A 15,876-nucleotide genomic window follows, 5' to 3' on the forward strand; every position below is an offset into this window, starting at 1 on the left:
GTTGGAATGCGCAGCCCCGCCCCCTCTGGGTCCCGCCCCCTCTGGGCGGACGCAGCCTATGAGCTGCCTCGGCCTCAGGAAGCGTCCTTCTGTGTGGCGGGAGACCCTTCCCTGGGAAGCACGCCAGCGGGGCCTGCCTGGCTGAGGCTGCTGAGCGCCGCACCCCGCCCCGCCCCGTGGCCCCTCCCCGCGGCCCCGCCTCCCCTCTCCCTCCGCCTCTGCCACCTCCCCCAGCCTCCTGCCGAGCTGCTGCTGAGGGCTGACGCTCGGGGTTTCGGGCCGCCGGCCGGCCGGCGGCTGTGGGACCAGTTGGGAGTACGCCTCCGAGACTGGGGGGCGGCCCAGGCCCCCCCCCCCGGACCCCAATGTGAGTGCGGGGGTGGGGAGCCGGGGCGGGGAAGGAACAGGGGCGGGTCCTTGTGTGTTGTGGAGGACTGAGAGAGGGGAGGGGGAGGCCTCCGGGGCTGTCGGGGAGGGGGGAGCAGCGCGGGGCCGTGGGGGAGGGGCGCCCCCAGGTTTGGAGGTTCGGTCCGTGCTGGGGACAGCTGCGAGCCCCTGGGGACCGCCACGAAGTTCGTCCCACTTTTGCAGTGGTCTGGTGGAGAAGACGAAATTTAAGGATATCCCCCCGCTTCCCCCAAAAGATGCTGCAGGTTTTCTCCGGAGACCTGCCTGCCCCAGGCCAGGTGGGCCCTACCTGGGCGCCCCGTGGGCGGGGCGCAGAGGCCCGGGAGGCCCCAGGTAGAGAAAGTCACTTTCCTTCCCCGGGGTGGATTGTTCCACCCAGTACATTGTCTCCACCCAACTCAACCACAACCCCCCCCCCCCCCCCATCAGAGTTTTGTGCCCTTAGGTGGTTTTCATATCCGCATTCCTGTGCTCTCGTAGTCCGGGGTGTGAAGATGGGATTTCACTTCTACTTCCTCCGCTGTGCCCCGGGTGAAAGGCCAGGGGGTGAGCCTCCCCCCGCTGGTCTGTGCCCTGCAGACCCCACGGATAAGGGGGGAGGCTCCTGGCAGAGCTGCGTGCGGGCTGGAGACGGGCTCCTTGTCCTCGGGTGGTCCTGTGGGCTTCCTTCTGGGGTCCATGGCGACGTTTCCTGGTCTTTTGGCTCAGCGTCCTTCGTGAAGAGTTGTGCGCACAGAGCCCTGTCTCAGATTTCCTGCAGATCAGGGTGTCAGAGAAGTGCAGCCTCTTCCTCCAGAGTAACCTCTGGATATTTTTCCTTCGTAGGTTGTGTAGCTGTCTGAGCGACGCCGATGAGGGGATGTTGGAGGAGGTGTGAATACTGAACGTGTTGATTTATCCGCAAGACAGCAGTGTTCAAGCCGGGAAAACTGGGAAAGTAAAAAGAGCATGTTATGATCTTGAATATATCTGTTGAGGAAAAAAGTCAAGTGGCCAAGAGAAAGCAGGAATGGCGTCCAGAGAAAGGCTTTTTGAACTTTGGATGCTTTATTGTAACAAGGTAACTACTTTTCATTTTATTTATAAATGTAAAAATATTTTGTGGTGGAATTTTGTGATTGACCTGATCACTGCTATGGTTCATGGATGTTAGTTTTTATTATTTTATTTTTATTTAGTGATAATTAGTTCTTTTAAAAAACATTGAGCGCATTCTAAATTTGTTTTTGACTTTTCTGATTTATACAGTTTTTGCTCCTTTATTACAAAAAAAGCTATGATTTTTTTTTAAAAAAAAGTTCGCCTTGTCATTAGTGACCTCTGAACATTCAAATAAACCTACAGACTTAAGAAAAAATAAAGTCATTTCATTTTTATTTGTATTTTTCCTTTTTCTAACAATGGGAGTAGATGGATAAATATGCGTATGTATGTATAGATAGCGGGAGATAGATGGAGACAGAGATTGCTATAAGAAGCTGATACTTTATTCTGTCCATTTGAAATCACTTGAGCTTTTTTTTTTCTTTCCTTGTATGAGTTTCTGTAGTGGCATTTTCTTAAAAAAAAGAACACCAAAAACCCACCATTGTACAAACAATTGAAACACAAATGTTATGATATTGGCAAGGGAAACAAAGCAAATATCCCTGGAAACTGAGTTTACTGTTCTTGAGGGAAGGTTAGTCTGATAATAAGTTCTAGATCTAGAGCAGGAAGGGACCTTGAAGGTTATCTATCCAACTTCCTTATGTTACAAATGAGGTCACTGAGTTCCTTCAAAGTTAAGTGACCTGCCCAAGGTCACACAGATTTTAAGTGGATGAACTTAGGTCCAAGTTCAGGACTTTTGTGACTTTACCAGTTTTGTGTCAGAGAACACAGATTTAATCAGAACCTCCTCAGATTACTAAACTCTTTTCTATTATTAAAGAACAAGTTATTCTTATATTAATTCTGCTCATTGTTAACATATCTTCTTTCACCTATTCGTTCAATTATATGGGTTAGAAAAATGTTTTTGCTTATATACTATGTTTTTTCCAAATAATTTTGCACAATAACTGGAGAAGACAGAGATCTTAAAAACAGGCAATTCAGTACATCATCTGCTTTAGAACAGGAGCTGAGTAACCTTGTTTATCCTCTAAATACAAACTGACCAGAAACTAATATCTTTTAACTCCTCTTGGAAAACAGTTTAGGCACTTTCTAAAATAGAGTAAAGTTATTTGCACAGTGACTACAGAAAACTTAGTTGCATTTTCTTATTATTTAGTTGTGCCTTTTCCAGGTCAAGCTCATATTTTATTTATAATAGTGACACCATGCTTATTGAAAAGAAAGTATTGTTTGTAAGCTGTACTCTGAGGTTAATCTTTTCTAGTGACTATATATTTAAATTTGAATCTTGTATCTATTTTGAAAATGTTTATTTCAGGAAGTGAAGATAAAATAAACAGAAATACATGTGTCCAGATATAAAACCTGTTGAAGCAGTATTCTCAATATACTTATTTGTACAAGATGATTAAGTTTATAGGCTATTTAGGGTTAACCTTTATTGCTTTTAAAGCAACATTCTAGTCTTATAAGCAAAGTATCTACAAAAAAGATTATCTTTTTCTATGTAAAGTAGTTTAATATCAGTGGTATTTTTTTGGTAAAGATTAGTAATTTAAAATCATTATTTCAAATTCCATTTACATATATATGTGAACTAGACGATAACTTTTTTTTCTAGAAATTACATAAATCAATCAGTAAACTTGTGGCGTTTGTTTCCCTTTTTCTCCAATCAGCTTTTATTTAAGCCAGTTCTTCAACTTTTCCATTTTTGGAAGAGCTTTTTGATGATTCATTTAACATCCTACTGTTCATTGCTTTTCTTATTCTAGCATTACTCTTTTACCTGACCCTTTTTTCCCTTGAAGAATCTTCTAGAACACAATAAGAATGCTGCAAATAATTTTCTCCAAATAGTCACCGTAGTTGCATCCCAAGGTCCTAAAAAGTTTTCCTAGGCCATCCTCCAGGGGCAGCTAGGTGGTACCAGTGGATAGAGAGCTGGGCCCAGAGTCAGAAGACTAGTCCTCCTGAGTTCAGAACTGACCTCAGACACTTACTAGTTTTGTGACCCTGGGCAAGTCACTTCACCCTGTTTGCTTCCAGTTTCCTCATATGTCAAATGAGCTGGAGAAGAAATGGCAGACCACTCCAGTACCTTTGCCAGGTAAACCCTAAACTGGGTCATGAAGAGTCAGATATGACTGAGCAATAGCACCAAGGCCTCCCTCCAGGTTTGCAATTGAATTTCTTTTCACTTTTAAGATTATTTTTCCTCATGACTTTTCAGTGGACCATTAAAAAAATAGGGTTTTTTTTGTTCATAATCCTTGGCACTGAGCTGTTTTACTTTGTACTGATGTGTTCCTTATGCCAGATTTTAAACAATTTTAGCATCAGAACTTCCCAGAGGAAGAACCTTCAAATTTAAAAACATTGGAGAGGGTTTATTAAATGATTGTGTTTAAAAACCCTTAGGTTTAAAATTAAATGTGTGGTGATCACTTAAATGTAACGTTAGCATTATAAAATCATAAAATCTGTGACAACACTATTTAATAGAGGTTTTTCTACACAGCATGAGTTTTAAAAATTTTCCTTATATGCTTTTAATGAAGTAAATTGTGGAAATGGAAACACTAGGGGTGAAGGGGAAAGTATTAGGCTTTGAAGTCCTAAAAACCTGTTTTCACATTTTTCCTCTGACAGCTTATGTGAAAATTTGTCCAGGCAGCTAGGTGGTGTAGTAGATAGAGCACTGACCCTGGAGTCAGGAAGTCCCGAGTTCAAATCCAGATTCAAGACACTTGACACTTACTAGCTGTGTGACCTATGGCAAGTTACTTAACCCTGGTTGCCTCACGAAAACAGTTTCTTAACCTCAGCGTGTCTTAAGAGAATTGCTTTGATTTACTCACTATATTATAGCTTTGAATAAGTGGGTACCCTTACCTGAAAAAGTTGGAAAAGAGTGTGGTAGCTATTGTGGGATTGTCTTTTAAATAATTCTGTGTCATTATAGGAGTAGTAATGGATTATACAGTGAATCTTAGGTCTATAGGTCTTGGGTTCAATGGAAGTTTAATTATTAATAATGTATCTGAACCTTTTAACCTTTTCCCCATTTTATCCAGGAATATCTTTAATGCTACCATAGCATTTTTATGTGAGTAAGGTATTGTCTAAATTTCACAGATGAGAAAAGTAAGACCCAGAGAAAGTAATGGACCTGGCCAAGGTCACAGACCAAGTTAATGATAAAACTGGAAATAGAATTTGGGGTCTCAACACTTTGAGCCTATTTTTCTTACTAGACTACTGTGATTTTGTAGATTCTGTATTATTTCCAGTATATGTTCAAGTTATACTTTATTACTTTCAGTAAGGTTGCCATTTTATTTACCTGTTTAAGATTACTTTGCACTTTTCCACTCATTTCTCTTCAGCTATATATGTGTGTGTGTCAGTGTGCGCTTCAATGTGTGTTTATACATACACACACACACACACACACACACACACACACACACACACACATATGGAACGTAGTAAAAAAGAGTAAAAGCCAAGTAAAAACCAAGGAAAAAGTGAAAAAGGATGACATCAGGCATACCTATTCTCTATTGTCTTGTGCCACAATTTGAAGAATACCAATTGAAGTAATGTAGGCTGAATTTTTTTAACTCTTGGCAATATTGTTTTCATCTTAGGTCATATTCAGAGCTATAGTTACCAAAATATTCTTACATGCCCAAAAAGTTAAACATACATAAAAAAAAATTTAATTACGTATTTTTAAAAAATTTTAACTACAGCAGAATGTAGACTAACTCACTATCTAAAGGTAAATTTGAAAAAAAGGTTTCTTAATAGATGACAGATGTATTATGTAATATTTTTAAAAGAATTTTTCTAGTACTATTATAGCTTTTTAAGAGAATGTGTGAATTAAAGTTTTGGCTATTTTAATTTAGCTAGTCACTTTATGGGAAATATATATGCATAAATTTGGGATAGAGAATCACTGTACTAATCTGGCACTTTGTTTAGGAGATTTGACCTTTTGTTATGATTACTTTGTTTCCTTTACAAGATCAATAAGGAGTAAATTGTGACCTCCTAATCCATATAAAATATGATTTGATTTGCATACAGCTTTATAGTATAACATCCAAATAATTCCAGGAGGCCAAAGTTTGTTGTATAAAGTAGGATACATCTGTATAGTAATTGCTTTTTCTTTCTCCTTTGATTGTTAACTGTAAGTTCAAAGGAGTGTTTGTATTATGTATTCAGTCTCTTGTTAAGTATTATAGTTAAGTCATTAAGGTCCACAAAAGAAAGAGGAGTTCCTAGCTTTTTGATTGGGTTAAGGTCATAAGGAAGTGCATTGGTCAAATAAAAAAAGATTTTTTTTTTATATTTTAAAAATTATCTTCTAAACAAAATGTTCCTGTTCTGTATGTAGGTTGTTAGAAAATGTTTGAGTGGATCAAAATACATGGTATTGAAAATGTAGCTTGAAATTCATGGTTTTTTTTAATCAGCTTAGTTTTTATGCTTGAAATAAGTTAAATTTTAATACCAGATCTACTGCTGGTGAGCTATTTGAGTAACTGATCAGTTTATCTCTATATATCTCAGTTGTCTCACTTGTCAAATGGTAATAAGACCTATTTTACATCAAAAAGTTATAAAGGTACAAGTAACATATATATCAGAAATACTTACATTAACACTATAAACTAAAATGCTATACATTTGTACAAGGTATATTACACTTTTGCACAAATAGAACAGTGTATTATACATTTATACAATTGTCTATACACTGTTTTACAGATAAAAATTAGGCTGTCTATTGAATGTTCACCAACAGCAATGAAAATTGTATTTGTTATTGTCTTTTTTTCAAATCTAATGAATTAATTTTCACTTGAGAATAGTGAACCACTGGTTTTAAATTCCTAACAAAGTTTTTTTTTTTCTTTTTTGGAGCTGAGTGATGAGCCATTTCCTGCTATTGCCCTTTGTTCTGTTTACTCTGGAGTAAGACTGAAAATAGATGCTTTTGCTGAGAACTGAGAGTAGACAGATCTCAAAATTTAAAAAGTTCAATAGCTTTGTTTTAAGTAGAAAATATAATTGGGAGATATTCTATCTAGACAAAAAAGTCTAGTATGTTCTTCCAACAAACAGAAAAGAAATAATTTCTTTTTGGGTCAGCTGAAGTAAGATTTGGTGGTCTCATACTTGAGGTATGTAGCAGAGTAAGGATCAATACTGAATGATGATAAATAACTTTATTGAATAAATACTTATGGAATATTGTGTGTGATGTGCTGTTCTTGGTAGTTTTAAACTAAACTTGTGACTAATAGTAACTTTTGCCTTAAGGTAAATAGAGAACTTAACATTTTTTATAACCAAGAGAAGGAAAATAAATAATCTTACAACAGTGGCAGCCAACTTCATGGTCATGGTCATCTGTTAGAAAACAGATGAGATGACATGAGAAATGAATGTTTTATAAGCCTGGATTCTGGATTTACAGTTAGGCCAGATTTACAATTAGGCAGCTACTACGTAATGTTATATAAAGAGATGTCAAATTTGCCACTGAATTTTTTTTTTTAATATTACCTGCAATTTCATTATGAGAGAAAAATTCCTTTAGGTCTTGAAAAGTTTTTAAGTCTTGGACTGTATTGTGTTTAAAATCTCTTCACTTACCTGTTTAGGATTTCTTGGAAACTGTTTCTTTTATGAATGTGAAAAAGGAAAAGTTCCTGGGATCAGAGTAGGGAGTGACAGGAAGGAGAGAGGGACTGAAAGGAAAGGTTGGAGGTCACAAAATAAATTTTACCTACTTCACAGTTTTGCTAGGATGACTCTTACTAGCTGTATTTGGCACGATGTATTCAAGCATCATCATCTGGTGCTCCCAAAGGACCTCTTTATTTTGACAACAGTAGTATTTTAATATACTTTATTATTAAGATGATTTGATGGGAGTGCATGGACCGGAATCACACAGGGTAAGACTTGGATGGATTAGAATCTATTTCAGTGGAAGGAGTTCTGTCATAATAAGATCATAGAGCTGCTGAAGGGCAGTCATTGCAAGGGAGGATAGTCAGTTCTATTCATTTAACCAACTGTTGTTATTTATTAAGCCTATTTATTAAGCAGTGTATAGGGTACACTCTTTTCTTTCTGCTGTAGATTTTCTCCTCCCTTGTCTTTTATTCTACTGTTTTTTAGGTTCTCTACTTGTCTTCTCCTCTTTCATAGTCTGCTTTTGCTGCATCATCACGTATTTTTTTGCTTGTAAATGTGAGTATCTTCCAAGGCTCTGAATAATAAAACTCTAGTTTCTCTTGAACTCCATTCCTGTATTTCCAACTACTTGTTAGCCATTTCCATTTGGACATCCCATAGATGTTTCAAATTCAGTATGTCCAAAATAGAACTCATTATATTTCTCCTTAAATCCATCCTTATACAAACTTCCCTATTTCTATTGGGGCTACTCTCATGTCTCTGTTGCCCATATTGGCAGTTTTGAAATCTTGATTCCTCCCTGCCCTTCTATCTTCATAACTAATAAATTGTCAAGTTTTATTAATTTTACCTTCTCAGTGTCTTTTGATTTGATCCTCTTCTCCACTCACAGCCTCTGACTCTTGTAATAATCCCTTATTGGTCTCTCTGGTTTCCAGTCTCTGTCCTGGTCAGTCCATTCTCTACATAGCTGCCAAATTTATAGTCCTGAAACACAGGACTGCACACATCACTCACCTTTTGGAGAAATGGTTCTTTATTGCCTCTAGGATAAAACAAAATCCTCAGTCTGACTTTTGAAGCCCTCTACAATATGACTTCCACCTACCTTTCCAGGTTTATTGTAATATTACTCCACTTCACGTAACACACACTTTGTTCTAGTCAAGCTAGGCTTCTGATTGTTCCCCATTGTATTTCTTCCATGCTTTCGTATAAGTGGAATGCATTCTTTCCCTGCCCTTTCCCCCCAACCCTCACCTCCACTTAATGGAATTACCAGCTTGATTTAAAGCAGTTCCAGAAGCCTTTCCTAATCTCACCCATCTAGTTATTAACACTCTCTTCCTCTTGAAAAACTTAGCATTTACTGGTATTAAGGTAGGATGGTGGTGGTGTTCAATCATTTTTCAGTCTCATCCAACTCTTCATGACCCATTTGGGATTTTCCTTGGCAAAGATACTGGAGTGATTTGCCATTTCCTCCAGTTTATTTTACAGATGAGGAAATTTAGGTAAACAGGGTTAAGTAACTTGCCCAGGGTCACGCAGTTAGTAAGTATCTGAGGCCAGTTTTGAACTCAGGAAGATGAGTCTTCCTGAATCCATGCCTGGCACTCTACCCACTCTACCACCTAGCTGCCCAGCAGGATGGTGTGTGTAGGTAGGGGGTGGGGCAGGGAAGTACTTGCCTGTGGATCTCAAGGCCTGTGTTTAAGTTTGGACTCATGTCCTAATAGCTGTGTGACTTTACATAAATCAAACTAGCTCCTCACCTGTAATAGGGAGATGATGATACCTTTCCTCAGGGTGGTTAAAAGGAGCAAATGATAGAATGCATGTGACAGTGTTTTGAACGCTGCAACTCTATATAGTGCCAGCCAAATTAATGTTATTTAGTTAGAACACTATTGCAGGTTTCTAGGGACTTAGATTCTGAATTAGATGTTTGCATTTGGTTTTCCATTGTCCTTAACTGTTAAAGATGTTATGAAATTCACTGCTTTTAGAAGGAAGATCAACTTCCCATAAGGTTGAAGTAGTTAAATTCGTTCATCTGCTACTTAAATTTGTACCCTGACTAACCAGTAGGCTTTGACTTTTCTAGAGGCTAACTTAATACTTTTGGTAACCACACAATTAATTTTAGGGGGGAAATAAATCCAAATCTGTTTCAGACAACATGAGCAAATTAGGAGTGTTTTGGGTGGCACTTAGTCTTTTAAGTTTGAAAGAGTTTGACAAGATGACATATTGACATTAATTTATGGTCCAAATCTTGTTATTTAATGTCAGTGCAAAATATAATCTCTTCTAAGATGCAATTTTGGAATGAACAAATATCAATCAGAAGAAAGATCCTTCAGATGTATTAATAATATAATAATTCCATGTTAAAATAAAATAGTTTAGGGGAAGGAAACTTTCCTTAGGGAACAATATTCTCCCATAAAGTGGATGGGAAGATCAAAGATGATCAAATGCTTGTTATTTTTTTTAAACTTGAGAAATCTATTCCAAATTACTAAAAGACATTAAAATTATTTCTCAGAAGAGATTTGACTTCAGAAAGAATAAAATGGGAAGGGTGCTCTGGACTCAGGCCTAACTAAACCATTCTATCTAAATTTGTGTGTTTGAAACAAACTGAATGTAAGGTTTTCAAAGCAAACACAATCTGCCCCTGATAAGATCATATTTCTGGGTTTGTAGACAAGCATGTAATTTAGCCAGTATGTAATTTTTCCCTAACATTAAACATTTGAATTAAAGGAGGAGAGGCACATATTAACAATTTTTTCTAATAGCATATAGTCAATTTGTAGGTTTTCTTGTACAGTTTTAATTTGTTGAGTTGTCATTCATAAATTAAAATGTATAACATTTTTAGTGCGTAATTTCACACTATACATTTTCCTGGCAAAAATAAGTGTTAGCTAATAAAATTAGCAACCTCAGGGGAAAAAAAAAGAAAAAGTCATTAAACTTTTATTCTCTATTTAATTAGGGTAATTTAAAGGATGAGATTAAATTTCTCAGTCTTAATGCTTTAGGAAATTATTTGTAGTGGTAAAGGTGGTTTTTTCTTTCATTTTAAATACAGTTTTTGTTTGATACTAAGCGTGAGCAATTTTAAAAGTTCAGATCTACTTATTGTTTGGTTACAACTTAATCAGTACAGAAAACCCTACCTGGAACATTGAGAGGTTAAGTGATCTGCTTATCATCACATAACTAGTATGTGCCAGAAGTAGTAGCTCTAAAGTCCAGGTTTTCACTTCCAGGTTAATTCCTGTCCTCCATGCCATTTATTGCTTCTTGACCCTGTTTAATAGTATTTCATAAATGTGTCCACCAAAGACCTACTCAGGTGCCTTTTCATGGTTTGGAGGTGACCCTGGGTTCTTGAGGGTCAAGTCAGCAGAATGTAAACTGCCAAATCATACAATGCTGGAAGGAAGACCTTTGAGTATAGGTGGCTTAGTGTACAGTTTGTCTCAGGACTGGATTAATTAAGTTTTGAGAGGTTCATCTTATCACCTGGAGTATGATAAATTTTTTTTTGCTAAATTATAAAAGATGTGATATGTTTCAGTGGAAAGTGTTATCAGTGACAATTTTAGATTCTTGAAATATTGAACTACTTTATAAAGATATATATTTTACAAAGTATCAATATGGTATATGATTCTAATTCTGGTGTTTAATGTCTGTTAATAAATGTATACTGAATTTATTTTTCTTTTATGTCAGGGTTTCTAAGCCTGGGATTTATGAAGTCTGGACAGATTCCAAGGTCCATGAATTTTTTTGTTTAAAAACTATTTTGATAGGTACATTTCAGTAAAATTGGTTTCCTTTGGTTCCTGTGTATTTTGTATATTTAAAAACATTTTGAGGAGTCCATAGGCTTCACTAGGCTGTCAGGGGGATTGCCATGACACAAATAAAGGTTTAACCTCTACCCTATAGAGAATTTATTTCAATTCAGCAAGTATTTGAGTGCGTCTGTGTGCTGATTTGGCATTTGCTACTACTTTACCTTAAACTTATTTTCAAAAGGATCTTATTCATTTGTCATAAAAACATACATGTTTACACACATACTGTACCTTTATGTATGTTGCTACCAGATAGCAGTGTCCCAGTCTCTTTGAGGCATCTTGATTTAACTTGATTTTCCATTTCTTAGCATTTAAAATAGGAACTCTTTATTAAAATGAATGTTTTAGTGCAACTTAAAAATTATATATTCTCACTTTTATTTCAAGTAATGTAACCTAATGTTGCAATTTTAAAAGCAATAAATAACCTAGGCAAAGTTTGGCACTTTTTAAACTTACCTTTACCTTTTTTTTATCAGTTTATTGCAAACTGAATCTTGTACTTAGATTAAATTAGAATGATTAATTTATTGATTGATAGGTTACCCTCTGCTAAAACCTCTAGGCTCTGGAGCCTCAAGCTAGCCCAGATTCAGAGTCCTCAGAGTTCTTACCTTGCTACTGGCTCAGACTTCTGCTTGGCAAAGCTTTTTCATGATTGTTCAAAAGCCTACTTTTGAAGTTTTTTCCGAATTACTTGCTTCACCTTTTTCTGGTCAGCAGATACATCCTCTTTTCCTCACAAAAGAGAAGTCAGAATCTCATGCCTCTCTCTCTTCCCTACTCTCCTCCCTCCCCCCCAGTGTTGTTTCTTCAAAGCATAAACACCCTCAGGTGATCTTTTGCTTTATTTACTCTTTAGTTTTCCCTTTTGCCAGGTTTTTCCTGAAGAGGCTCCTACCTTAATTTGCATACAGTATTCCTTTAATAGCCTGGCTATTAGCAATGACTTGAAATAGTGGTCCTAAAGGTTCGTAAAGAAATACTCACAAACCATTTTCTTGAAGTTCTCAGTTGCTTAAAAAACTTGAAAACAAATTGAATAAGGCTTTAAGTAGTTTCATCATAATCTGTTGAGCATTATGATATCGAAAAAACTGTTTACTTAACCTTTTTTGAGTCTAAGTACATCTTCCTGGTCTCATTTTGTACTCTCATTTTTGTACTATTTATAAAAATCGTGGAATTTTGAATTAGAATGAAACCTGATCATCTGATCCAACCCCATCAATTTGTAGATATGGGAATAGAAGACTAGAAAGGTGAGATGGTAGCACCAACCCTGGAACTTGGTTCTCCTGGCTCACATTACAGTATTTTTTCTAATATACTGTGCTGCCTTCCTATGATGTTTTGTATTGTTTTTTTAGGATATTTCATATGCGTATTCTTTAAATTCTTCATGTACATAAGTATTTCTCATAGTGCTATCTAATTGTAGGTGCTCAGTGGTTTAACTCAGTGAAACATTTATTAAGCACCTTCTTTATGTTAAGGGAAAATCATTAGGTAATGTGCTAGCATATGTTGATAATATGATACAACTTTACATAAGACCTGTGGAAATTCGGAGTAAGAAGGAGTAAGAACTTTTTACAAATATCACAGTCTTTGATTCAGAACATCAAATACATGATACTACCAGTGTTCTGAAAAAAGGCATGTATTATTTGCAAATGGATTCACAAATCTGATTCAGTTAATAAGATATATTTATTAATGTAATTAGGAAATTAGGTACATAAGATCCAGAAGCTATAGAACATAGTAATAAAATGATTGCGAAACCTTGAGATGAGAACTCAGTATCTCATGAAAAAAAATGCTGGGCAAATTGTGTGGAGAGCATTTGGGGAAAAATTAGGCTTAGGTTCCCTTCTCATACCAAAAAATACAATAAGCTCAGAATGGGTACATGGTGTAAATACAAAAGATTATATAATAAACCAAGTAGAAAAGGGGCCAGGGTGAGGGGTAGAATGGGGCAGCAGCCATATATTTTACAACTATGCATAGGAGGAGAGTTGTTTACCAAAGGAAGAATAAAGATGATCACAGGAGAAAGAAATGGACAATTTTAATTATATAAAATTGAAAATTTTGTATAAACAAAATCAATGCAGTTAGAATTAGTAGAATTTTATTTATTTTGTTAAATATTTCCCAGTTACATGTGAAGAAATTTAACGTTATTTTTTCAAAATTTTGAATTCCAAATTCTCCCTCTTTTATCCCTTCCCCACCCATTGAAAAAGCAAGCAATATATTAATTATACATGTAAAACATTTCCATATTAAGCATATTGCAAAAGAAAACACAAAAAAACAAGAACAATAAAGTAAAACAATGTATACTTCAATCTGCCCTCAAAGTTCATCAGTTCTCACTCTGGAGGTGGATAACATTTTTCATCATGGGTGCTTTGGAATTGTCTTGGATCATTAGCTAAGTCTTTCACAGTTGATCATTACAATATTGCTGTTCTGCTCACTTCACTTTGTATCAATTCCAAGATTTTTTCTGAAACCAATGTAGTTAGAATTATGCATGATATACAGGGAGTTGATACAAATATATATTGCTCTCTGCACGTTGTAATATAATAATATTATAAAAGCTTTTCCATTCGTTCACATACATATTACAAAAGCTATTCCCACCTGTTGAGAAGGCAAGAGATATAATACTCATTATGTGTATGAAGTAATGCAAAATATATTGCTGCATCAGTCCTGTTTCAGGGGGAAAAAGCAAAAAAAAAAAAAAAAACAGGAAAAAACATGCTTCAGTCTTCAGTTTGAGTCCATCCAGTTCTTTATCTGTAGGTAGGTAGCATTTTTCATCATGAATCCTTTAGTTACTGTGTTTCAAAGGTCACATATTGCAGGGTTTTTTATAGTATTTTTTTTAGTTCTGCTCACTTCATTTTGTATCAGTATATGTTTTTTTCTGAATCAATTCCTTTCATCATTTCTTGCAGCACAATAGTATGCCATCACAACCATCTTTATCAGAAAAGCTTGCTGTAAAGTTTTTCCCAGATTCCTGCTTTTCTTTTAATTTAGGCTGTATTAGGGTTGTGTGTGTGCATGTACACATGCAAAAACTTTTTAATTTTATGTGATCAGACTTATCCATTTTACTTCTTGTGAACCTCTCCATCTCTTGTGTGGTCATGAACTCTTCCTCATCCATAGATCTGACAGGTAATTTTTAACCTGCTCCCTAACATCCTGTATTATTTTAGAAGGCTTTATCTTATACTTGTACTACCCCATTTTGTTTTCGTCATTAAATTCCACAAACATTTGTAAAGGACTGTGTCAGGTACAAGGAATATAAATCTAGCTGAGACTTCTGTAGAAAAAGCATGGTACAAATCCGGAGAGCACTGAGTTTAGAGTAAGAGGACATGGGTTCAGATTCTAGCTTTGTTGCTTATTAACTCTGTGACCTTGGGCAAATCACTTATCCTTTCTAGGCCTCAGTTTCTTTATCTCTACAAGGATGGAGCTGATTCTTACAGTTCTATTTCTGTTATCCTATGGACGTGTGGTTTTCTTCACCTCCATCCATCATCAGAGTTGTATCTTAATTCTGTTACTTTATTTTGCCTCTTTGTTTACCTTCTTAAAAGTTGATTTAGAGGCCCTAAAAGGCCTCTAGCAATAGAATTATATTCTGGAGTCTTATTTCTTAAAGTTTAGCCCCTATAAATCTACTTTTATGAATCACCTTCTTTCCTCCTCACAGGCCTTTATTGTGTGTGTTCATGACACCTGTGCCAGTAAACTTTAAAAGTCTTATATAAATGTGAAATTATTATTATTAACACTACAGTATACTTTAACTACACTCAAAATGATTAGTTATATCTTTAATCTTGTCATCACCCACTAGTGTTCCACTTCCTTGTTTATAAACACTGAAATCCTTTTCTTTGATCATAATATTTTATCCTTCCATCTTTCTTTAAGCCTTTCAACTTTTAACTCTATTTTTCATCCTCACTGTGATCTCCATTTCCTCTACCCTCACTTCTTTCACAGGCCATTGGCTCTGCTTTATTTACATTCTCTTCCCTTTACTATCTTGATCTCTTGGCAAACCAACTCAACCATTCTCCTTTTCCTGCTGGATATTTTCTGCTGTAGGTTTTCCTGAAATTTTTCTCTCCTCTCCTATCTGGCAACCACACCTTCTTGGTCTCTGCTGGATCTGTCAGTATACTTTAAGGCTCCATCCTGACCAACTGCTCTGTTTTCACTCTACATTCTCACTTAGTGATCTCATCATATCCCATAGATTCAAATATCATCTCTATGAAGATGATTTCTAGATCTAGGTATACACCTTTTGTTTTTCTCCTGAACCTCAGGCCCAGATCAGGAGCTTCCTATTGGGCGTGTCCCATTTGTACCTCAAATTCAACATTTCTTTTTTTTCTTTTTTTTAAAATTTATTTACTTAAGTTTTCAACATTCATTTCCACAAAATTTTGGGTTCCAAATTTTCTCCCCATTTGTCCCCTCCCTCCACCCCAAAACGCTGAGCATTCTAATTGCCCTTATTACCAATCTGCCCTCTCTTCTATCATCCCTCCCTTCCCTTGTCCCCATCTTCTCTTTTGTCATGTAGAGCCATATAACTTTCTATACCCCATTACCTGTATTTCTTATTTCCTAGTAGCAAGAACAGTACTCAACAGTTGTTCCTAAAACTTTGACTTCGAAT

General features: G+C 36.4%; 1 protein-coding gene across 6 annotated transcripts in view; it reads left to right on the forward strand.

Annotated features, from left to right (window-relative positions):
- The first annotated feature begins 202 nt into the window (after positions 1-202).
- NBEAL1 (neurobeachin like 1) overlaps positions 203-15,876 on the forward strand; it is a 183,174-nt gene continuing 167,500 nt past the window's right edge. For 5 of the 6 annotated variants that reach the window (XM_072617327.1, XM_072617329.1, XM_072617330.1 and 2 more), the window contains exons 1-2: positions 203-367; positions 1,234-1,468. In XM_072617327.1, the coding sequence (XP_072473428.1) occupies positions 1,418-1,468 (51 nt within the window). In that variant the 5' untranslated portion in view covers positions 203-367; positions 1,234-1,417. Of the gene's footprint in view, positions 368-876; positions 955-1,233; positions 1,469-15,876 lie in introns of those variants that run through there. The other variant, XM_072617328.1, reaches the window with a different exon arrangement.

Source organism: Notamacropus eugenii, chromosome 6 (assembly GCF_028372415.1).
Source record: "Notamacropus eugenii isolate mMacEug1 chromosome 6, mMacEug1.pri_v2, whole genome shotgun sequence".
Taxonomy (NCBI): domain Eukaryota; kingdom Metazoa; phylum Chordata; class Mammalia; order Diprotodontia; family Macropodidae; genus Notamacropus; species Notamacropus eugenii.